Source organism: Anabas testudineus, chromosome 16, assembly GCF_900324465.2.
Source record: "Anabas testudineus chromosome 16, fAnaTes1.2, whole genome shotgun sequence".
NCBI classification, from domain to species: domain Eukaryota; kingdom Metazoa; phylum Chordata; class Actinopteri; order Anabantiformes; family Anabantidae; genus Anabas; species Anabas testudineus.
The window spans coordinates 11,759,248-11,782,228 of record NC_046625.1 but is presented as its reverse complement, the minus strand read 5'-3'; the positions used below and the strand labels follow the sequence as shown (position 1 = coordinate 11,782,228).

Genomic DNA, 22,981 nt, shown 5'->3' with positions numbered 1-22,981 from the left:
TATTCAAAGTCTCTGACTTGATCTGTTGAATTATTCATTTGTCAAAATCGGGCCAGATGAAAACCATCAGGAAGACACTGGTTTGCATAAAAATCTGTAATATTATATATTGATGTGTCGTTTGTTTTCAGACAACATCCTCTGTATAGTACAGATTATCCTTCATTCCAGATGAAATGAGACCATAATACCCTATGAATAGACCCCTTCACTTTTTGAGCACTTACATTCCAGCGTTTGTTGTTTTCCTTCAGATGTGTCCAGTACTTGACTGGAGTCCAGCCGTGGTCAGTTAAACTAATCGGACATAGATCTGTTTATAGAAGCTCCAAGTCATGACCCTAGCTGTAGACCACAACAACAATTTAAATCATAAAACGCTGGAGTGGCTTCAGGACACGGCTCTGACTGTCCTCGAGTGGCCCAGTCAAAAGACAGATGGGAGTTCAGCCACATTGAAAATGAAATCACCAAAAATGAAGGAGTCTACATACATCAGGTTAAGGTGCATTGCGTTGACATATTATTTATTCAGTGGTAAGAAAGGCGGAGACCTCTGGTGTCAAAGTGTAAATCAGCATGAACCTCATCCTGTTCCTCAGTTTAAAAAAAAAACAAAACAACAACTGCTGTGTAGATCTTATCAAAGTCCTCTACACAGAGAGGCCTCGCTCTGTTGCTCTGTGCGAGTGAAATGAATGATTCTGCCGTTAAGGAAATTTAGAGTTGTGCAACTTCAGAAAGACTTTGCTCTGGTTTCTGGTTTCTGTGGACTTCAGAGGAGCTGTGTGGAGTCTTTGATCTGAAGAAGTGGATGAAAGCCAAATCAGACTGTGGCCTTGAGGGGAAACTCCAGAAAAAGAAAAAGAATTCTGAAGCACATTCAGAGGAACACAGTGAACGTATGAACTTTGATGTGTGCGTCCATCTCATTAATTGATCTTCATTTATGAAATCAGCTTCATGTTTTATGTAGAATCTGCACTTACCCGGTTAAATGTGGAATTGTTTAAATGTTTTCTTATCATTATACTTATCATACCACTGAGTAAACAACCAGATTTCCAGACCATCCCCTTTTATAGTTTGACTGATTCCGTTTTAACTTCTTAAAGGTGAGGACTTTTTAACATGAATGCAGTGTTTGAGTTCAATGTTCTCAAAATTATAATACCATGTTGTATTAGCAGTTTTATTTAAGAAACATAAATTCATACGTTACATCACTGTTCTGTAATGAATTGATTATCTCTGAGTTTTAAATTAGTTGGACAAAACATCAGTTCTGAGAAACAGTAATAAGCATTTTTCATTACTTCCATTTTCTAAACCAAAAACGTGATAAAGAAAATAATCTTTGGATGTCACAGGTGACCCAACAAAACCACTGCAGATGAAATAATGTTTATTGTGTCAGTGCATATTCAGTATTTAAATAAACACAGCAACAGTAGCAAATGAAAACTCTAGTATCTTAGTGAAACCTCTGCTAAACATCACTACCGTCAGAGTTCACTGTGTCGCATTGCACACCCGATTCATCTGCACTCCTGGTTAATTAAAGCTTCGTATTCTCATTTCAGAAAAGTGCTCTGGCTGCAGAGGAAAGACGGAGTGGACAAGTGCAGGTAGGTGAGGTGAGCAGGAATTCTATGTTTCTAAAGGGATGTGATGGGGATGTTAAGTCACAGTCGTAGGAAATGTTAAAAGTGCTCACAGAAATACTCAGTTAACTTGTCAATAACAAGGCCTGAGTGCAAACGTGCTTCAATACTGACACAAAGCGTGTTAGAGAATTAAAACGTGAACAGTTCAGACACAGTTTCTCATTCAGTAGTCGTTTCTACATTGTAGAATAAACAACATCAGAACTATGAAATAACACAATGTTGCATATTTAACATTTTTCAAAGTGGTCACTGTTGCAGTACCCTCATCAGCTTCATGAAGGAGTGACCTGGAAGTTTTTAATTAACATGTCAAGGTTAATTTGAGAGCACTGTTAAGATTAGTGTTACATGCACTAACCTTGAGGAAGTGTATGTCAGCAGCCCTATTCCTAATGAAACTGCTGTCTCAAAAACTATTAATGAACTGGCTCTCATGAGGACCAGGAAACTCAGGAGGCCTCAGGAATTCATTAGTTTCCAGCCTCAGAAATCTCACTAATTAATGGCTCCTTGGAGTCCGTGCTAGTCGGTGCTCGTACTAGATGCATCTCAACATCAGCCGGCTACTTTTAACAATAAGAAATGTAAAGTTTTGCACTTTTGTCCACATTATGTCATAGTTTTGATGTCTTCGGTTTTTAATCTACAATCTAAACAATAACAAACAATTGTTGAATAAGGTGCATCCAAACATTTGACTGGTACTGTGTATATGTGCACTTGATGTTTTAAAAAACATATTTAAAATAAATTAAAAAAAGAAATAGAAGAAGCAGCATCCTCAGTATTAAGCTGCTTTCACACTGAGTAAACTCCTTGAAAGCAGGTTCAGGTCTAGTCTAGTCTAGTCTAGGTCTAGTCATTAGTCTAAATCAATTACAATAAAAAAATAATTACGAGGAGACATCTGTCATGAACAATGTGGTAACAAAAGCTGATATGTACATTATGTATTTGTTAAAGCAGAGATCTAGTGTTGCAAACTCACAGCTACTGTAATATCACTGAAACGTGAATCACACATAAAGTTAAAGTAAAAACAGTTACTTCTTTCTCTTGAGCCAGTGTGACGCCTTCTGTGGCAAGAATTTGGTTCATCTTTACACAAACCAGCCATTACTACAAACTAGAGGCTCCATGAGGAGAGAGGTAGGGAGTACAAATACGGCACATGCACATGTACTGTACTACAGCCATAGTGTGCACAGGGGGAATTAGGGGCTTTGTAAATAAAATGTGTCATATTAGAATTCACAAATCATATGATAATTGGATCAGTTACATCAGAAAGTTAATTTAGGCACTGATTTCTGATAGATGATGCAATTAGCATCAACATCTGCACCGTTCGTATTCATAAATGTGATGTCATTGGTCCGTGTTTGAGATCAGGATGTGTTCTCGTATTTGTAATTTAAAGGCCTTAATGAGAGCAGCTGGTGTCATATTGCTCAGAGAATTTGCTCTGGAAAGCAGACGACATCATGTGATCAGCCATTACGCTGACACCTTCCCTCTTGGTTGGCGCTGACCCAGTAGAGCCAGTCGGCATAGGGAGGACCTTCAGGGAGGGGAGTGCTTCCCCTGCAGAATCAGCCAATAGGAAGCCAGACGACGTTCTACAGGGACACACCCTCTAGCTCTCACCAGTCTTCTTCAGAACAGAGGGAGTTGAGTCTGTGAAGGTCCTGAGGGCAACAGACAAAGGGACAAATGTTGGTATTGTAGCAGCTCAACACTCTAAAGTGGAGCACCAGTCAGTTGGGATCACACAAGTTAGATTAAGCCAAAATAAAATCACACAAGGATATGTGAGGCAAAAGACTAAGCAGGACAGACAACACTTCCTCCCTGTTGTGAGGCTCCACTGACTACCTGAGTAACGCCATATTTCTGTTTTCCAGCATGGCTGGCTGACCTGCATCAGCATGGAAGAGTGGCTGTAACTCACTGGAAGACAGCAAAGGTAAGAACAGGGTGTGCCCTGAACCTTCCGCAAAAATAATAATGACTGACATTAAAGCACCGTATGTTTGCAGTTGTCTGCCTGTATTTCAGGTGTTGGCTTTACCTGATCTGGTGGAGAGGCCAGGTCGACTGCACGGGTGTTGGCACTGCAGAGCTGGGGCTCATCAGCATGGCACTGTAGATGTTGGCTGCCACCACCAGGATGCAGAGGAGGATGGGCCCGATGATGGCCCCCTCCAGACCCAGATAATAAGCTCCGCCTGCCACTGCCAGGCCTGTCAGATATGGATGCCCACCCCTGACACACAGACAAAAAATTATTAAAACCCAAAGGCCCAGATACAGAGAGTTATTCTGGAGCAGATTGAAAGTTTTTATGTAGTACAAATTATCACACGTTCTGGGTCAGTGAACACAGTTATGAATATCCCATCATCCCTCTTGTCCATACTAGTCACAGATCTCTGTAGCATGTCTGTGCTGTAAGAAACAGAGAATCCACAATCCTTGTTTTTGGGTTGTGGAAGTCCTTGGATGTGATGTATTGCTGAATAGACCATCACACTCTTTCACTGTTAGTAAAACTTGGATTAGGAACAAACCACAACAAATTGTTGTTTGTGATGACTATCCAAGTTTCACTGCATGCTGAAATGATGAACTATATGATAAATGCCTTTTTAATCTTTGATGTAATTATGCATTTAATAGGCTTAAACAATAAATTGCAGTTAGCAAAATCACAAAATGTTTATATTGGTGGTTACACGAAGCTGGTGTTGTTTAAGAGTATACTTCCTCTAGATTAACTTCCTCCAAGCCTATGGTAAACAGCGTGGAGCATGAGGCCTGGTTTCATCAACAGCTGAAGTAGAGCATTATCTGGCCTGCTATCTAGTGTGGTTTTCACTTCATCTATAACAGCTGACTCTTTATGAAACTGACAGAAACAAATGGGCACACTGTTTATAGACTTCACCAACTACATGGTTTGCTACCAGAGCCATTTTAGGGCTTGTAAACGTTACACTAACAGTCACAGGCAGTATGTTGAAATTTGTTAGTCAAATGTCACAACACTACAAGAGGAAGCTCAAATATCACACATACAGAAGCTGGCAACAACGGGGTCACACATACATACCCAGAAATATCAGAGTAGATGGCTGTGTCTACAAAATACGTAGGAAGCAGATGGCAGACCAGCAGCAGCACAGCCTTGACACCCTCACCCTGCGCCAACCACAGGTCGCACACCGCCGGCACAGCTGCCCAGTAGGTGCCCAAGAATGGCACCGCACCCAGGATGGCAGCCAGAGCTTCAGGCCGGGAGAAAAGGAATCAAAGAGTGAGAAAATCCTAAATGCTGTTTGGCAGCTGCAGGTATAGTGACAACACGATCCGCTGTGAACATGCTGACTCACCAGAAGGTATGAAGACTATGTTGATGCCAAAGATGGTGTGAGTGAGCCACGTGTAGAGCCCATAGAAACCAGCCATCTTCAGAGAGGCATCAAACACTCCCCTTCAAAACACACACACAAGGTCAAAATAATTTGAACATACAGTTTTAGATTTAGTAGCTTTTGCCAACACACACACATAATGATTTTGTGCATATGATTACCTGATGGCCTCTTCTACAGACTGGCCTATGATATTAGAGGAAGGTCCAGGCTGAGAGAGGGGAGTCAGACTGATCACCCATTTGACGGGTTTGTAGTATTCACCACTGGAGCTCAGCAAGTAGAAGAGAGTGGTCAGGAAAATCACCTGCATACACACCCAAATATGAGGAGTAATTCACATTTCATAGGTCTTCTGCCAAACATAAAAGACCAATGGAAATATGTCCTGGAAAATAAATTCTCCATGTCTGAATAAAATCTGAGCGAGGTCATTCTTCATAATGTCACCAGTAAACTCACACCTGATTTACACAGGTCAGTGTTTCGTACCAGACTCAGAGCAAAGTTAAGCAGAGCCGTTCCACTGTGGAACAAAACGGTGAAGAGAGTGGTCATGGTGGAGATGAGGAGGCCAACGTTTCTACTCATTACCACCCACAGAGACTCCAGGATCTGAAAACGACAAGGCAACAGCAAACGCATCACGCACAGGAAAACTCTCCAGCACAGTTGTAATTTAACACCCACCATCAAGTCAGTGCCAACATACTAAATCTAACCACTGACACTGTTCATAAAAGTAAAACTAGAGGACTTTGGACTTGAGCCAAAAGGTTTTTCAAATATTAAAGCTCCTGTAACATTACACAGGATGATGGACAAACAGCTCTATAAAAGGAAAACATATGCAAATTCTCTTCCTCATGCAGCTCCCAGTGTAAACACGTCTATACTCACAGACAGCAGAGTCTCAATATTTTCCTGTAGAAATGAGGCAATGTCCTTCCAGTCCAGGATGTCCACTAGCCAGCTGTTCTGTCTCTGAACCATCATTTTCTGACCACGCTGGCGTCCAGAATAGGTCACGTTCTGAAAAATGCACAAAACATTACTGACTTTAGACATTTTAAATAACTCTAAGTATCTGTCCCCAGCGTCAACTAGTTAAAATGGTTGACTGGACTTCCAACATCCCTGTATTACCTTAACAAACCAGGAGTGGTACAGTCGGTCCCAAAGCTCCAGAACCTGTTTCTCAATCACAGCAGTTTGGTTTGCCTTGTCTCCTAACATCTTATGAAGCTGCACACAAAGAAAAACAAAGATCTGTTGCATGACTGACTGTCACAGTATTCAGTGTTTGTATCTCTTTTGTTCGCATAAGAGAAATCAAACCCACCTTCTGCGTTATCCATTCTCTGCCATGCTGATACACATTAGTAGCAGCTGAATTCAGGGCTTTCTGGACCACACGAGCCTCTGGAAGCCAACTAAAGGAGGACAAAAAAATGACAAACAGGTCTTCAGCAGGTGCTACATTATATGTTCAAATGTAAAAAGACAAAGAGAGAGTAAACCTTCATACTTGGCCCATTCTGGATGGTTAGACACAGTCTCATTGATAAGATTACTGGTCACCTCGATGATGTGAACACTTTCATTATGAACCTACAAATATAAGAAGTAGCTTTGTATCCAGGAGCATCAACAAAACGGAGTGAAATAAGTCAAAAGGAAACCAAAACCGTACCATAGCAGTGAGCAGCAGAGCCATGAGCAGTGTCCCTGTGACCAGGAGGAAGATGATGAAGATGCTGATGATTTTATCCAGTGACCGCTCCAACCACACAATCATCTACAGTGCAAACATGGAGAGGACAACAGAGACAGGAAGTAGAAGAGAAGAAGGAGGGAAAATGGAGGTGGCAGAGCAGATACAAAGTCAGTGCTGTTCTGAAGGGTTTAACATACAGTGATTAAAAAGAAAAACATGGAGAAACCTGTGTCCTTTTGAATGTAAAGGCTGCCTCTTTGGGCCTGAGGACATTAAGGTAGTTGGCTTAGTGAGCCAACAGTGAGGATGTCTGTACACATGCAGTACACACCCATCTTTGCCCATTAGGACTGAAGCATGCAAGTGAAAAGCTCAAGCTGTGTGCTACTGCATGCATGACCTTTCTGTATATCAGCATATTTTATTTTGGAAGTACTGTGTGAGAGGTCCCTTACATTTTCCATACAGTAAGTACACAAGCTCATTTTGTTAATAACTCAGGTTTCTCAATGCTCCAAAACATCTGTGGTTATTTATACAGGGTTATGCCTGTGTGCCATATGAGAAAAAAAAACAGACAAGTTACTGGAGTCAATGACACATTACTGCGAGGCGCTCTGTTAGGAGTTACTGTTGGTTTGTCATTAAATTGCTGATGATGTGATATGGTCATTAAGTCCAAAATAAAAAATTGAGACTATCAATAAAAAGGTAACCTGACCTAAAGAGGAGAATTAAACTTTGTACATTGGCAGCTGGTCAGACAAATACAAAAAATGGAAACACCAATCAAAAGCCCACCTTTCTATGTTTTACTTTGGAAGGACAAATTTAGTTTAGTTAAATAGTAGGTAATGGATGCCAAGACCATTCATAGTTTTAAAATGTATAATATAATAATAATAATAACAATAATAACAATAGTATCATCAGCCATCAACATCTTTTGTTTGTGTGTCAAGTAGAAGATGCTGAAATTATAGAATTATGGGGACATACGTACAATAGCAGTCTTAGACTTAGTCAAAGTCTTGGTAACATCCCAACACAACTGGGTACTGTAGCTTTTAGCAAACATTACTCACACAGCAGTAAACACTGCACATTAATACACGTTGTGCCTGAGTATGTGTTTATAGCAGCAAGAAAAGTTTCTGGGGTCTCTATGGTACCTGACATCCTTCATGCTCTCAAGTACAGCTCTGTTAAACAAAGCTTTGTAATCTGACTGTTCATTTTGGTGTCCTACGGGAGTCTTCTGTTACAGACAGAATTAAAATTGGTTCAAGTTTTTATTTAGATCAACAAGCTGTTTGGTGTTTCCATTATTCTGTCCATGCCCAGCTCATTTCCCACCCATAAGATCTCCTGAAGCATAATCACATATTTCTTAGGGTTCTTTCTACAAGACTATGGGCAACATCTCCATCAGATTTTTGAAACCGGGGCTTGTTCATCAACAATTTTCCTCCACTCTCCTCTGCCTACATCATTCATTTTTCCATGCAGCTCAGACACTCTCAAGCCAAGTCTGCTAATCACAGCAGTGAAGTTGTGGATGGGGCTGAAGGACCAAAGAGTCCCACCTCCCCGACCAAAGCTTCTAGTGAAGAATAAAAGCACGAAGCGAATAAGCAACAAACAGAGACATACAGTCAAGATGAGAGGGTGATGACAGTGGATGGGTAAAGTGCCAGTCCAAGCTACTAAAAGGTGGTCTCACACCTTCACACACAGACACACACGTATTTCCAGGTGATTTCTTCAACTTTCTTCTCTCACTTCCTTTCATACACAAACTCTGTCAGTCTCTCCCTTTTTCTTTCAACACTCCGCTCTTCTAAGTCATTACCTGCTTGTTAAGCCAATGCCAGAGCTTGGGAAAGAGACAAAGAGACATTGGGAGGATTATTATTGGAAAGATCTGTGCAGTCATCATATGTAGCCGTGCAACAAGAACCGCTCTTCGGGTACAGGCATTGAGGGATCAGAAAGTGGCAGGCAGGATGTAACAACAGGCCGTACAGGGAGCGTGGACTGGCCACACAGTGGGATGCAAATCAGTGTGATTACAAACACACAACATAAGTTCATCCCAAAACCTTAAGGACACAGACAACCTTTTTGAGTGAAAGATGTCAGCTGTGAGATCATCAGCATCATTAAATACTTGAAAATGTAAAGAATAGGCCTCCTACAAAAAGATGCACCCAGTTTTCTTTAATGTCACCCGGAGATGCTGGGAGGATTATTAGTATTCTTTAAAAACATTAATAATTGATTTTGGACACTAGGGGCAGCAGAATATTAGCTTCATAAATAAGGTAATATTTTGTGTTTTCTAACTCTTGCAGAAACTCTCTCTCTCTCTCTCTCTCTAACTACTAAGTGCTCCACTGGGTCTGTTTGCAGTTTGGCAGTGGGCAGTGTGTGTTCATCAGAGCTGCTCATATGGAAACAGCAGCCTGGAAACGACACTAATGAAAGCAGCGAAACTGATCGAATACAAAGTTGGTGAACTGAAAACTTAAACAACCTGAAAGGTGCAAACACTGCAGAGTCCAGAGATCATTTTTGCAGGTTTGTCAAAAGGATGAGGAGTGACGTTATGGCTGTACTCCTAAATTCAGACAAGACAGAGATTATTTGGTTTGGTCCTAAAAACCTCAAAGACATGAGTCTTATCCTATTCTAACCCTAGATGACATAACATTGCCCTGAGGTAACACTGTGGTGGCCTCTTTGACTTATCTTTGACCAGGATATCTCCTTTACTCTCATTAGTAATCTCTAGAACTGCCTTCTTCCACCTGTAGAATCTTGCTAAAATTAGGAGCATCCCGTCCCAAAGTGATGATAAAAACCTAGTCCATACAATCTGACTGGATGTTTGTAATTCATTATTAATAGGATGTCCCAATAACTGCCTAAAAAGCCTCCAGTTAATCCAAAATGCTGCAGCCAGAGTCCTGACTAGAATTAGCAAGAGAGATCATATTTCTCCTACATTAGCTTCTCTCCATTGGCTCCCTGTAAAATCCAGCATAGAGTTTAAAACACTAATCAAGTGTCATCTTATGTGAATAGTTCCATATTTTCCCAGCAGAACTCTCCGTTCTCAGAGTGCAGGTTTACTTGTGATTCCTAGAGTTTCCAGATGTAGAATGGGAGGCAGAGCCTTTAGCTATCAAGCTCCTCTCCTGTGGAACCAGCTCCCAGTTCAGGTTCTGAAAGCAGACAACCTCTCTACATTTAAGACTAGACTCTGAACCATCTCTTAGTCAGTGAGCTCCCCTCCTCTCATCTATCCATTCAAATGCTTCCACTGCATGTCATTAACTTTGTGTCTTCTCTCTCCCATAGTTGTGCTTCCCCCTCTCTGTCTCCCTTTCTGTATACAAATAAAATGTAATTGAATTGATTTGAATGAGGATGTGTGGAGTCAAAGACAGGAAAACATTTCTAGTCACTGTACCAGCAGTACCTACAGAGCGGTCAGAGGCGTTACCTTGGTGTCAATACGCAGCAGGAACTGAGCCAAGCCTTTGATTGGTCCGGGCAACAGAGCCTCTTCTCGCTCACGTCCAAACTTCTCAAGCACCGTCCACCACGAGCTGAGAGTCCGCTCTGCGAAGCTCTTCACACCAAAGTGGACCACGAGCTTCTTCAGCACCCACACTGAAGTGTCAACACAACACAAAGCTTATGAAACTGCTGTCAGAACAATCATGTCAAAGGGTGTGTGCATTCACAGGTGTGTGCATGTGTGTTACCAGCCACAGGAATCGGCAGCAGTTGTAGGATCCAGAGGTTGAACCAAACCTGAACCAGGACTATGGCCCAGACCAGTAGAATAAAGTAAATATCACTTGCTCTGTGGGAGCTTCTCTCTTTCTGGAAGAGGCCTGCGGGTAACGTTCGAGAGCCCCGGGGAAACCCAGGGGTAGCAGGAAGTGGACCCACAGACTGCACGCCATCTTGGAGAGATGAAAGGGAGGAGAGAGAGAGAAAGAATATAAAACAAAATAATGTATGTAGGATGTACTAGTAAAGGATCTTCTTGTTCTGTAGCTTATCTAATATAATGACTTAAAGGGGCTTTAATGTACGATTTTGTACCTTTGGTTGTGTTTTCACTGGGCTCAGTTTTCAGCTGAAGGTTGCTACAGGATATCGCCATGTAAATAGTATTAGCAGCGAACGACAACACCTGTCCTGAGAGCTCTCCTGAGGAGATGAAGAGAAAAAGAAAGTAACAGTGGCAGCAGCAGAGGGTGTAAAGAGCAAAGTGCACCAATCTTTGTGTGTGTTCCTCATTTGGGCTGATTGTTTCAGGGAGAACTGTACACCTAAGGACAATTACAGTGAGGGAAAAAATTATTTGAACCCCAGCTGATTTTGTAAGTTTGCCCACTAACAAAGAAATGATCAGGCTATAATTTCAATGGTAGGTTTATTTGAACAGTGAGACACAACAATGACAAAAAAAATCCAGAAAAATGCGTTTCAAAAAGAGTTATAAATTAATTTGCATTTCCATGAAGGAAAGAAGTATTTGATCCCCTATCCGTCAGCAAGATCTCTAGCTCCCAGGTGGATCTTACACAGGTAACGAGCTGACATTGGCAGCCCTCTCAGCTCGTTACCTGTATAAAAGAGACCTGTCCACAGAAGCAATCAATCAATCCAGATTCCAAACTCTTCACCATGGCCAAGACCAAAGAGCTTTCCAAGGATGTCAGGGACAAGATTGTGGACCTACACAAGGCTGGAATGGGCTACAAGACCATCGCCAAGCAGCTGGGTGAGAAGGTGACAACAGTTGGTGCAATTATTCGCAAATGGAAGAAACATAAATTAACTGCCAATCTCCCTTGGTCTGGAGCTCCATGCAAGATCTCACCTCGTGGAGTTTCAATGATAATGAGAACGGTGAGGAATCAGCCAAGAACCACTCGGGAGGAACTTGTCAATGATCTCAAGGCAGCTGGGACCATAGTCACCAAAAAAACAGTTGGTAACACACTACGCCGTGAAGGACTGAAATCCTGCTGTGCCCGCAAGGTCCCCCTGCTCAAGAAAGCCCATCTACAGGCCCGTTTGAAGTTTGCCACTGAACATCTGACTGATTCAGAGGAAGACTGGGTGAAAGTGTTGTGGTCAGATAAGACCAAAATCGAGCTCTTTGGCATCAACTCAACTCGCTGTGTTTGGAGGAGGAGGAAGGCTGCCTATGACTCCAAAAACACCATCCCCACTGTCAAATATGGAGGTGGAAACATTATGCTTTGGGGGTGTTTTTCTGCCAAGGGGACAGGACAATTGCACCGCATCAAAGGGAGGATGGATGGGGCCATGTACCGTCAAATGTTGGGTGAGAACCTCCTTCCCTCAGTCAGGGCATTGAAAAGGGTCGTGGTTGGGTACTCCAGCACGACAATGATCCAAAACACACGGCTAAGGCAACAAATCACTGGCTCAAGAAGAAGCATATTAAGGTCATGGAGTGGCCTAGTCAGTCTCCAGACCTTAATCCCATAGAAAATCTGTGGAGGGAGCTGAAGGTTCGAGTTGCCAAACATTGGAGAGGATCTGCAAAGAGGAGTGGGCCAAAATCCCCCCTGAGATGTGTGCAAACCTTGTGGCCAACTACAAGAAACAGCTGACTTCTGTGATTGCCAACAAAGGTTTTGCCACCAAGTACTAAAGCACGTTTTTCGAAGGGATCAAATACTTCTTTCCTTCGTGGAAATGCAAATTAATTTATAACTCTTTTTGAAACGCATTTTTCTGGATTTTTTTTGTCATTGTTGTGTCTCACTGTTCAAATAAACCTACCATTGAAATTATAGACTGATCATTTCTTTGTTAGTGGGCAAACTTACAAAATCAGCTGGGGTTCAAATAATTTTTTCCCTCACTGTATGTGGTAAATGAATCTGGCAAAGAAAAAAACTGAAATTAAAACTTCACCTCTGCCAGGAACAGGTGGTTTCTCTTGAGATCCCACGATGAGAAGAATAACAACAACCACACATATAGGCACTCTCCACGAGCCAGTCAGAGACACTACAAACAGATACAGAAGTAAGAGTTGGCACTTTGTAGTGTATTTAATGTCTATTGTTTAAAAAAATGTTTTTAATAATTTAATAGACATTATTATTATCATTATTATAAGTGCTGGTGCACTGCATGGTTGGATCAGCTAAAGCATTTTGTCATGATAATTGAGTTTACTCAATTTACTGCAACACTCATCCTCCCTCTTCTCTAGAGCTGAATGTCTTAATAGCTCTTAGTCTCTTTTACCATTTCACACTTGAAGGTCAACACCTCTGTGTGTGCTAAAAATACATAAGACTTCATCATCTCACTGTGTAGCTCTGCACGTGCTCTGTCTTATGCACTCCTAGACTTGTGGAGGCAGCACATATTGCTTAAGAAACATCATGGCCCCGCCTTTGCGTCGAGCCACATGTTGCATTCAAGCAGGCAAAAAGTGAAGAAACCTTCCCAGAGGCACAGAGGGAGTTAATAAAATTATGAAACAACAATAAACATGTCGGAGCAGGCTCTACAGTCCTCTCTGCACTCACCTATATAAAAGAGCAGGGTGGCCCAGACGGGAAGAGCCAGAGCCCTCAGGTAGCGCTCAGTTTGAGGACTCCACTTGAAACACACTGCCAACACGTAGCCAAACACCACAGTGCAAACCTGAGAAGGAACAAAAGGGGAAGAATGGTACCATAAGAAAATCAGAGCGGATTATATACACGATCTCTGCTCCCTCAATGCTTCTAGTTGAGCTGAGACATAAAGCTGCGTTATTGTTTCTGAACTTTCAGCCATCAGTCACTTTGTGTTAACATTGTACAGATCTGTGAGTTGGGGTTTAAAACAGTGAAGCTACTATTCCATAATGTCGTTATTGTGTCACACAACACAACAATATTTTCCATTTTCCTGAACTGCTGCACATTTTGATGTGATCACACTGGACTTTCCAGACCTCTGTTGACCAACAGACTTCAGCATCTGCTGCTGTTTGGCAGTTAAAGCATGAAATATGATGCTCCGGGCTGTAATGAGTTGGTCACAAAAGGTCTTTGGCTGATCCTACTGCACACAAAGACAACTTTCCATGTAATTTAATATAGTGTCCTCCTTCCTATTTATAGACAAGGGCCCTGTGTCAGTCTACCTCTGCATTTAGAGAAAGAACAGACTGTCTGAGGAGGAACATTTAATGCGATTTGTATCTAGTTGAAGCAAGGCCGACTCAGCACCCTGGAGCTGTTTAGAAATAATAAGTTATTGACCGACCAGACACTGGAGCTGCAGGAAAACAGATCAGCTGACAAACAAATTTAGACAGGAGGTTATCATTTTGTGATGGTGCCGTTGCATCCTTCAGGTTTTAACATGGAAGCAACAATATTTTTCTTTCCTTTGAACAGTAGAGGATATTTAATTTATATAATAATAAATAATAATTTATAACCAGCAGATCTGGAAAAGGCTGAAAGCAACAGCACAAAACAAGACGACCCTACATCAGACTTGTCTTTGCCATATGGATACAACAGGGTATAAGGATTCTTGATTCTGGGGTGCACCCTGTCTAGGGTCACCCACCCAGGCTGACCTCATCCACACCTGTTAACACCACAGGGGGATAATCATAGTGGGGGTGAAGGGGTGTAACCAGTTGCTGCTGTCCATTGACTCACCCAAGCCGCGTGGAAGCAGTCCAGGACGGCCCCAATGATCTCACAGACGTGCCCGAGGATCACCTGCATGCCAATGACCCTCCAGAACAGGTAGAGGAAGTAAACCAGCGGCGCCCCGGCCCCGATCACCAGCAGCATGGTGAGCCTCTGCAGCACCACCCTGCCCATCGCCTCCACCCCGTAGTTCACGCACCACACGGGAACAAGCAGGGTCCCCATCACGATGGGCGTCCCGGTTTCCTGCAGACCGCTGAGCCACGAGCGGCCGAGCCGGGCCAGGGAGTACTTGAAGGGGTGGAGGAAGGTGCCGCAGAGCACTGCCCAGAGCAGCGGGCGGAGGAAAGCCTCCAGGATGAAGTAGACCAGCACCGACGCCCCGCAGCAGATAGCCACGAAGATCATGGCCCCCGTGTTGTAGAAGGCCTGTTTGATGTTTTTGTCAAACTTTAGGGAGGAAGGGTGTGTCAGCAGCTGGCTCACCATCTCCACGGCCGGCTGGACACTCTCGGAGAAGGACACGCAGTGAGGCCGCCCGGTGTGAGGGCTCTCCGGCGGAGAGACAGCGGCCGGCTCCGGCGCCGAGTCCTCCTCGTTTGCCATGTTCCCAGAATCCGCGTCGGGCTGGGAGAGGGATGGACCGCGTGAAGGAGGAAAACACATGACGTGGCACCGACGACGTGCCCACGGGCCTCATGGGTAATGAAGTTTAAATGGCAAGACCAACCACGTACTGTTTTATTTTTTTACTTCACATCATTGTCAGTTATATTGTGATGTTATTGATTATGTAATGTTTATTTGCTTTGATTTGTTTGATAAATATTTCTATTGTAAATAAGCTCTTCTTTTTTTTATTTTGTTTATCTTATATCTAGACATTTTTATTCCACACTCTGGTACCCCACAGTGGTGGCATTAATAAAGACACTGTGGAAATCGCCTGTGCCACCAGAACATATAATAACCATAACACATTTTTACTCATACTGACTATATTTTTTTAACTACTAGGGTCATGAGTCTTACATATGCTTATGGAAATAAGTATTTTTGTATAGTGCAGCTTGAGGTTTGACTGTACTTTGTGGCAGCTACAGCTCTAGAATATATTCCTAGTTATTTTAAATTTTAATACAAATTTGTCTATTAGCTTTATACTGTTTGACTAACAGATTTGCATTTCTTGTAGATTTCTTAAAAGCTTTATTAATAATAAACTCAACTAGGGAAGATTATTACAGCAGGAGGCATTTTAACACATTCAGTCATTCATACAGATCAAAAGGCTACAATAGCAACCAGGAGAAGTCCAAACAGAAATGTCCTTCAATCCAGAGTTAGTTCCTGTTCTGTGTTATTGCTAGTATATGCAATAGTGAGTTATACACTCTCTGTCTGTCCATTAAACACAGTCTCAGACTAATGCGCTATGTCTATTAAACACAGTCTTGGTGCATCAGTACAGGTAAACAAACCCAGAAGCCATGGCCGTGGTTAAGAAAAGGTGGAAAAAAACCTTTAGAATTAAAGTATAGAAAAGTTAAATGAGCCAAACAAAGTTAATGAAAATCACTTACATGCTGAGCTCATCCTATAGGCAGTTCTTAAAATCTTGGAAATTATAATTCGACAATACAAACCATCAAACAAACTGTCCGTTTTTCTTTTGCTCTTGCAAAGGATGATATCCATATAAACATGAGTAAAGGCAAAGGAAAAGTGTGGGCAAACATCTGTGAGCTGTTTACTCTCTGTGTCAACACCGTCTTCTCACCAGTGAACAGTGGGATTTATAAACCATTTCCAGTGCATGCAGTGTTTTTGAAGACTTGAGAGATTTATTTATTGGCATGTGAACTCTTCATACTAAATAAATACTGAAAATAACTGTCCTATTGTACTATAACTATTCTTTTATCAGACCTCTTGTCTACTCAAGGTCTCTGACACTCTAGTAATATGTCATCCTCTGTCTGAGTTCAGACAATATATCTATTATAGTATCTCTTTGTGCGAATGACACAATTTAATGTGGCATCTGACAAAAATGGCAACTTTTTTCTTATTGCTGCTTCTTTTTCTCTTCCCTGTTTTTCTCTACTGTGTGCTCTGCTGTGCTTCATTATGGCGTTCCCATTAGTAAGTAGAAGGTGAGGGCTACTATGAGCAGTAAGCAGAGTGGAGAGTTGAAGGTCTGATAGGCTGTGGAGGGCATGAAGATGTCCTCATACTTATAGATGCTGATCATGTGGTCACTGACTGGTGGGCTGTCCATGTCGTGCCTCGTGATAGAACCTGTTGCAAAAGGAAAGACAATGTACATCATTGTGGCAATAAAAGCAGAATGAAAGAGTTGACTTTATGCTGATGCTTGATCTCTCACCTTGTATGGCAGGCCCCCATGCAAACAGGTAATACCATGACAGGTGTAGGTCCACAAGTGTTTCCTCTCTAGGGACATACAGTGGCCGTTTGAAACGGCAGGTCACCCGGTTGTTTTCAAAAATGCCCTCCTCATCTCTGGCTGGGTTCCTCTTGATTTCCTTGGCCCACTGGCCGACGTTGTAGAAGTGATGAATCCGGACACGACCGTTATCATCGTGGACACAGCCCATGACATCATCTCCTCCCTGAAGAAAAAGACATACAGAAACACAAGTGTTACTGTGAAACAGTATTTTCTCCCTACAACTGATTCTCTAAACCTTTAATAGCCCAGCTCACCATAATGCACAAGTGAGGTTTCTATGTTTTTTCTCTAGGAGGAACTAATACTCTAACTAACTAATCATCTTGAGGATTAGTTAATAGTTTTGTACTCTCAGCTTAACGTTGAGAAACAAAACAGAAACCTGAACCAGCCTCTGACGAGTGGATCAAATCCACCAAAGTGAATGTTTGTATCAGTGGATGCCAAAAATTAGCTTACAGTTGATTTCTGATCTAAAAACAGTACATACAAACAGATTTTTCTTCTTCATATTTAATGTCATAACTTTTTGTGTTTTTTAAATCCTTGAATTTTTATCTTTTGGATTTCACTGCATGAAACAGCTGCTCACCATCTTCTTGTCTGAGGAGAAACCTACAGCCACCCAGCCGTCTGTGTCCGCACTCATCTCATACTCCACGTCGGTTCCGATGCGACGGTAGCTCAGAAAGTAGTCACAAGTCTCAGCATCACACCCTGGTTTCCCGTATCTGGACAAAAACAAAGAATTACGCACTCATTCGAAAAGAAAACACCATCAAGCAAAGGGTCAATGAAGAATGTTTGGTTCCCAATGTTCAGAATATTAGAGCAAAGAAAGACTCAAGGTAAAGCACCAGCATAAATAGTTTCATCAGGGTTTCAGACAACAAAGACTACACAGTGGAGCTTCCAAAATTAGCTCCAGCTCCGAGAAGGATCTGGGATAAAGGAGCCCCAGGGACCACAGTGACAGTTGAGCTCTGTTTTCAGAAGGAGAGAACTGGCAACTTGTCTTACCTTATGCAGCCTTTGGTTACTCCACAGTCGCTGACTTTGATCTTGGCAAAAGGATCCACTGGCGGGGCGGTGGGAAACGGATAGCCTGAAAATGCAATATCAGCAACTCTGATGCTTGCAATGGATTTCTGTTGTCAAGACAGTCAAAGGACCAACTAAGGGGAGGCCATCTGCACAGTGTGTGTGTGTGTGTGTGTGTGTGTGTGTGTGTGTGTGTGTGTGTGTGTGTGAGAGAGAGAGAGAGGGGAAGAGGGGAAGAGGGGTGAGCTGCTACCACCAGGGAACTAGCCTGGGTGCTGAAAGGCCTTGTGCAGAGGAGACAGGTTAGATGCAAGACAAAATAAACAACACATTTGTTTACAGTCTCTCTTTGTTGTATTTGTCTCTAGTCTGTGTAGACAGCATGCAAACAACATGAATCCTTAAACTAGATCCTTACCATCATCAGACAGATATCTGGACTCCAGGAACTCGGAGGCGAACGTGCTGTAGGAGTCCTTGTGTGGCTCCTGATGTCCCGGCTCTCCGTGCTCCCCGTGGCCTGCCCGGAGTGTCCCCTCGTCGGTGGGGCTCGGCGCGACCCTCCACCATCCGCTCTGGATGAGCAGCACCGACAGCTGCAGGAGTCTCCGCAGCAGAACCATGTCTGATAATACGAGAGGATCCGATGTGAAACCACTAAATCAACCTGTAATAAAATGGGATGCTCGCTCTGGGTTTCATTTCAGTTTCCTCGCAGGTTTCCATCGCAGCGTCACAAATGTCATCTCCGTGCGCATCCCCAGTCCCCGTTCGGCTGTTTGTTTCCAGGGATGTGGGGGTGGGGGGTGGATTCACGGTGATCTACAGTGTGATCAAACGGCTAATCCAACTCTAAATTACCCAAATTTGTAATCTTATCATCTAATTCTGCTACACGCCCATAATCCTCTTTGGAAAGCGAATCCAGAGGCCTCGCAGCGCTCAATAAGCTTTGGATATTCATTGGCCGGATGAATGGTCTCTTCCGACCTCCCTCTCCTCTCCTCTCTTCAGTCAATCACCGGGATAACCAATGAGCAGCCGCAACGTGCTGTTATTAGGCTCAATCAGCTGGGGATTATGATTTTAACACAGTTGACAGACAGCCTTTCAGAGGTTTGAAGTCTTCTGATTGAATTTGTAAATTTGACTTGAGAAAAAAAGCACATCCGACCACTCAGCTGCTCGTACCTACAGTATGTGGGAGGGTGTGATTGGGATCGATCGTGTGAATGAGTGAATATGCTTTATTGAGTTAAAGTTGGCTCAGAAACCTCATCTGGCGATTTTCACTGGCATCCATCAGCTGTTACTACATCCTGTCTTTATCAGGCTGTTCACCAACCTACCACTAGATGGTGATATCACTCCACAGCTTTATCTTCATATGCTGTACAGGTTGGATCATTGAAGAATGACACCTGGGAAACAGTGTAAATAAGTAATAGGCTTTTATACTTTGTCACCTCCATAGTTATGGAATACAGAAGAAATCTAGAGCATTTGTTATTGAATTAATACTGTGACCCTAGTTAAAATACATTTTACAGAATTGTAAATACCTCTAATTCATAAAGACAAAAATGTTAAAAAGTAAAATAATAATTTTTTCATCATCATCATTGTTCTCTGCTTTCCTGCCTACACCGATATCTCATACTGTTATGTTACCAATATGCTCTTACAACTGTCAAGAGAACTAAAAAAGTAACATAGCATAACACTGAAAGAGTACGAGACGATCTCAGAGGACTTCAAATCCGAAAGAGAATCATATTATCTATAAAAATCATATTGACAGCTGTGAACATCTAGGACAAAAAGTGACAAAGGTCTAAAAAAAATCAAGGTCTTCTCATGAAGCTGTTCTTGTCTGTGTCCTGTAGGTGATGCTGGTGTTACACAGGGTGGAAGAGGCTAAAACAGAAAACAGACAGCAATTACTCTCAGAGGGATTAAAGGCTGACTGACATCCATAATCACACAGACAGAATATACGCACAAACACACAGTTTAACTTTGTAAATAGTTAGTAAAAAGCAATATCTGCAGTTAGTTAGTAAATTATCTAATAATAAAGGCCGTACCATTAATAATAATAACCACTTCTGCATTGCAGCAGCAGTCTGTATCCTGTGTCCAGGTTGAGGCAACATCCACTCATGCACGTAAAACATACTTTTGTGTATCATACGTGTGTGTGTATACACGAGTGTGTGACCTTTAACCCCTCTTCTCTTCATCCCTGCGAACACACAAATCAAGCTGATCAATCCTTGTCCATCGTCCTCCCAATTATCCTGTGTTTATCATTCTATTATTTCCACTTCTACCCCATCTCTCTCCGTCCCTCTCTCTCCTTCCCAATTACCATTCTGAGCAGGGGGCAATGCTTTCTGGGTAATGAGGGACTCAGGGTGTAGCAATCTTATCTTAATAGCCTTAAAGGACCACTCATTAACACAAACACTCACTCTGGTTCACACACACACACACATATTCACACACCCATCTGTCCCTGCGCATCATGCCATAGAAAGCGATGGAATGACAGAAAGAAAGAATGAGCAAAGGGCTCGATGGAAGCAGTAGGAGAGAGAGAAAGAAAAAATGAGGCAGGAGAGAGGAAGGTGATGGTGGGAGAGGAGCAATGAGGAGAGGGTGTGAGGCAAGCGGGGGGGTGGAGGGGTAAATGTCAGCGGTGTGTCTCCTGGGCCTGAGAGATGAGTTAGTGACAGGAGAACAATGGCCATTGGATCCATTCAGAAACACAGCTGCTATGGGTGCATGCCTGGATCTGTCTCCTGCTTAGCCGTCAGCCCGCACTTGTAAAGGCAGCGCTAAACACATACACACATACACACACTAATAGAAATAAATGTATGCCTGGTGCACATGCAGACACACACAGCGGTGTATCCGGTCACGCAAGGTAAGCCCTGGATGTTATGTGGGATCAGCAGCGATGTGAACGGCTTAGTCTGGGCTGTCAGTCAATAACAGCCCCGGTAGACTCATGAAAACTGGCCCACTGAACATAAGCAATGCATACTCATACCTCCTCTGTCATATAGTCTTCTCCTCCTTCTGTCAGTAAGTCTGGTGAAAATCTAAATTTTTGTTATCATCAATAAAATAAGGGGACCAATAGCAACACTGTCTGTCTGTGTCACCTTAAATAAAACTGTGTTTAACAGTTTTGGGACACGTTCAAAACAATAGAACTGTTTTCAACCTCTTTTTAAAGACTGTGTCTTAAGTAGAATCGACAGTAAGTGATGGAACAAGTAGGAAAGAAATAAAAATACTACATATATAATATAATAATATAATATTTCTACATAGAAGTAGAAATACTGCCGTATGCTGTGCTGTGTGTGTCCAATTTTACTTAAGTAAAAAAAGAGCTCAAAATGTACTTGAAATACATGAAAGTAGTCTTTATACAGAATGGTTCATTTGATATCAGTAAAACTTATGGTTTGTTACTTATACATGAACAGTAGATCTTCTTTTTTGTTTTGTTTCATGACTCTTGGAGCTTTACCTACATATTATGTATGTATGTATAGTAGAATTGCAGAGGTATCATTTTATTCACCTGTTGGTTATGTCTCTTATTTTGGTATCTACACTCTGTGTTGGATACCTTCCACTTCATTCTCCATAGGACCGTGGCTAGATCACTTATCGACTCAGCACCGTTTATACCGCCAAGCTATTACTTCTGTCTCTAACTCGTTCACACACACAAACAGTCATAAAGCAGCTCTTTGATCTAGACCCAGGCCCCTTCACCCCGAGGGCTTCATTTAGGAGTTGTCAGAAATCACTTTACTCACAGAGAACAGTAAGCACTATTGGCATGTTCTTCTGTCTGCAAAGCAATGCACCCCCACCCAACCCATCCCATCTTCACACCCACAAACACACACATCTCTTCTAGCCCATGTTTATTACACTTAGTAGGTATTTTTCTGTGACAATGGGATATGAACAAAAGCTTGTCTGTCTTTGTCTTATTTGCATACCTTGTTAGGTTTGTGTTGTTGGTCTGTTAGGGTCTCTGTGTGTACCAAAGGCTCAAAGGTTCCATTGTGCTGAATTTGTGCCAAATGTTTGCTTTAGAGATAAGGAGGCACGGATGAGACATCGATCAGCACTCATTAAACACCTCCGACTGTAGTGACATACACACAAACACTGAAGCACACACTCACTTGAGCACAAACTCACTTGCACGGTGCAGCTGACAAGCGCTGAAAATTATTTAAGCTTTGAATGTATTTGATCTCATCCCAGCATCTCAGACATTGGCCCCCTGCCGTGTGAGTGACTCTCAAAGCTCGTATTGACAGCTGATTTAAAATGCTTGTTGTCGGTAGACTTATCCATTAAGCTGTGACACTGCTCTCTCTCTCTCCATATAGATGCACTGGCCAGGGCCTTCAGCAGTGATTATGGTGTTGGGCTTTGGGAGCTGGGGGCTGCACCATCATTAGTCTGGTTAATCAGAGCATTGCTCCAGGTTAAGCTCCGCAGCCTCAAGAGATAGGCTGATGAGCTGAGAGCCGTGCCCAGCCTACAGTTCTCGGGTCTGGGCTCCAGCGGCTCCCCTGGCCCCTGCCCGCTCCAGACAGTAATCTATAACTCTCCCCTGGAGCACTGCACGGAGGCTCAGCCTCCTGGACAACACCGACACACGATGCATGGCAATGAGACACACACAGAATGACACACTGTCACACACACCTGTTCGCACACACCCACACTTCCCACTGATGCAGTGCTAGTAATCATCACTGTTTCTATGAGATTGCTCTGTTCAGCATCCAAGAGCAGTGGATTAAACTCAATAACACTCCAAAAAACAAGTGAGTCCCTCTGAGTCCTAGTCCTAGTTAGCAGTGACCTTG

At 42.6% G+C, this 22,981-nt stretch overlaps 2 protein-coding genes across 3 annotated transcripts; both read right to left on the bottom strand.

Annotated features, from left to right (window-relative positions):
- Positions 1–1,183: 1,183 nt before the first annotated feature.
- tmem245 (transmembrane protein 245) lies at positions 1,184–15,221 on the bottom strand. 2 transcript variants are annotated; one of them, XM_026371311.1, is made up of 18 exons: positions 14,555–15,221; positions 13,421–13,538; positions 12,795–12,890; positions 10,941–11,048; positions 10,595–10,798; positions 10,330–10,499; positions 6,798–6,902; positions 6,633–6,715; positions 6,447–6,537; positions 6,251–6,349; positions 6,005–6,136; positions 5,597–5,719; positions 5,266–5,411; positions 5,063–5,163; positions 4,783–4,957; positions 3,742–3,936; positions 3,546–3,620; positions 1,184–3,358 (listed from the first exon to the last, which is right to left on the bottom strand). In XM_026371311.1, exons 1-18 carry the CDS (start codon positions 15,212–15,214, stop codon positions 3,307–3,309), a joined length of 2,733 nt encoding a protein of 910 aa, XP_026227096.1. In that variant the 5' UTR covers positions 15,215–15,221; the 3' UTR covers positions 1,184–3,306. The 2 variants fall into 2 exon arrangements, with proteins under 2 accessions (XP_026227096.1, XP_026227097.1); XM_026371312.1 differs by lacking the exon at positions 3,546–3,620 and having other exon boundaries at positions 14,555–15,219.
- A 1,167-nt stretch (positions 15,222–16,388) lies between these two features.
- On the bottom strand, positions 16,389–18,983 carry LOC113170329 (DOMON domain-containing protein FRRS1L). The gene is made up of 5 exons (XM_026372390.1): positions 18,484–18,983; positions 18,045–18,129; positions 17,617–17,755; positions 16,938–17,184; positions 16,389–16,849 (listed from the first exon to the last, which is right to left on the bottom strand). The coding sequence occupies exons 1-5, from the start codon at positions 18,686–18,688 to the stop codon at positions 16,677–16,679; spliced, it is 849 nt and encodes a 282-aa protein (XP_026228175.1). The 5' UTR covers positions 18,689–18,983; the 3' UTR covers positions 16,389–16,676.
- Between the last annotated feature and the right edge of the window lie 3,998 nt (positions 18,984–22,981).

Excerpts from the sequence above, each read along its gene's own strand:
- tmem245 (XM_026371311.1), bottom strand. The coding sequence starts at position 15,214 with ATGTGTTTTCCTCCTTCACGCGGTCCATCCCTCTCCCAGCCCGACGCG. Across the intron at positions 6,716-6,797 it reads CTCTGCTGCTCACTGCTATG|GTTCATAATGAAAGTGTTCA; the intron begins GTACGGTTTTGG and ends TTATATTTGTAG. Across the intron at positions 4,958-5,062 it reads CATAGTCTTCATACCTTCTG|CTCTGGCTGCCATCCTGGGT; the intron begins GTGAGTCAGCAT and ends CCCGGCCTGAAG.
- LOC113170329 (XM_026372390.1), bottom strand. The coding sequence starts at position 18,688 with ATGGTTCTGCTGCGGAGACTCCTGCAGCTGTCGGTGCTGCTCATCCAG. Across the intron at positions 17,185-17,616 it reads TCTCCTCAGACAAGAAGATG|GGAGGAGATGATGTCATGGG; the intron begins GTGAGCAGCTGT and ends CTTTTTCTTCAG. Across the intron at positions 16,850-16,937 it reads ATGGGGGCCTGCCATACAAG|GTTCTATCACGAGGCACGAC; the intron begins GTGAGAGATCAA and ends CTTTTGCAACAG.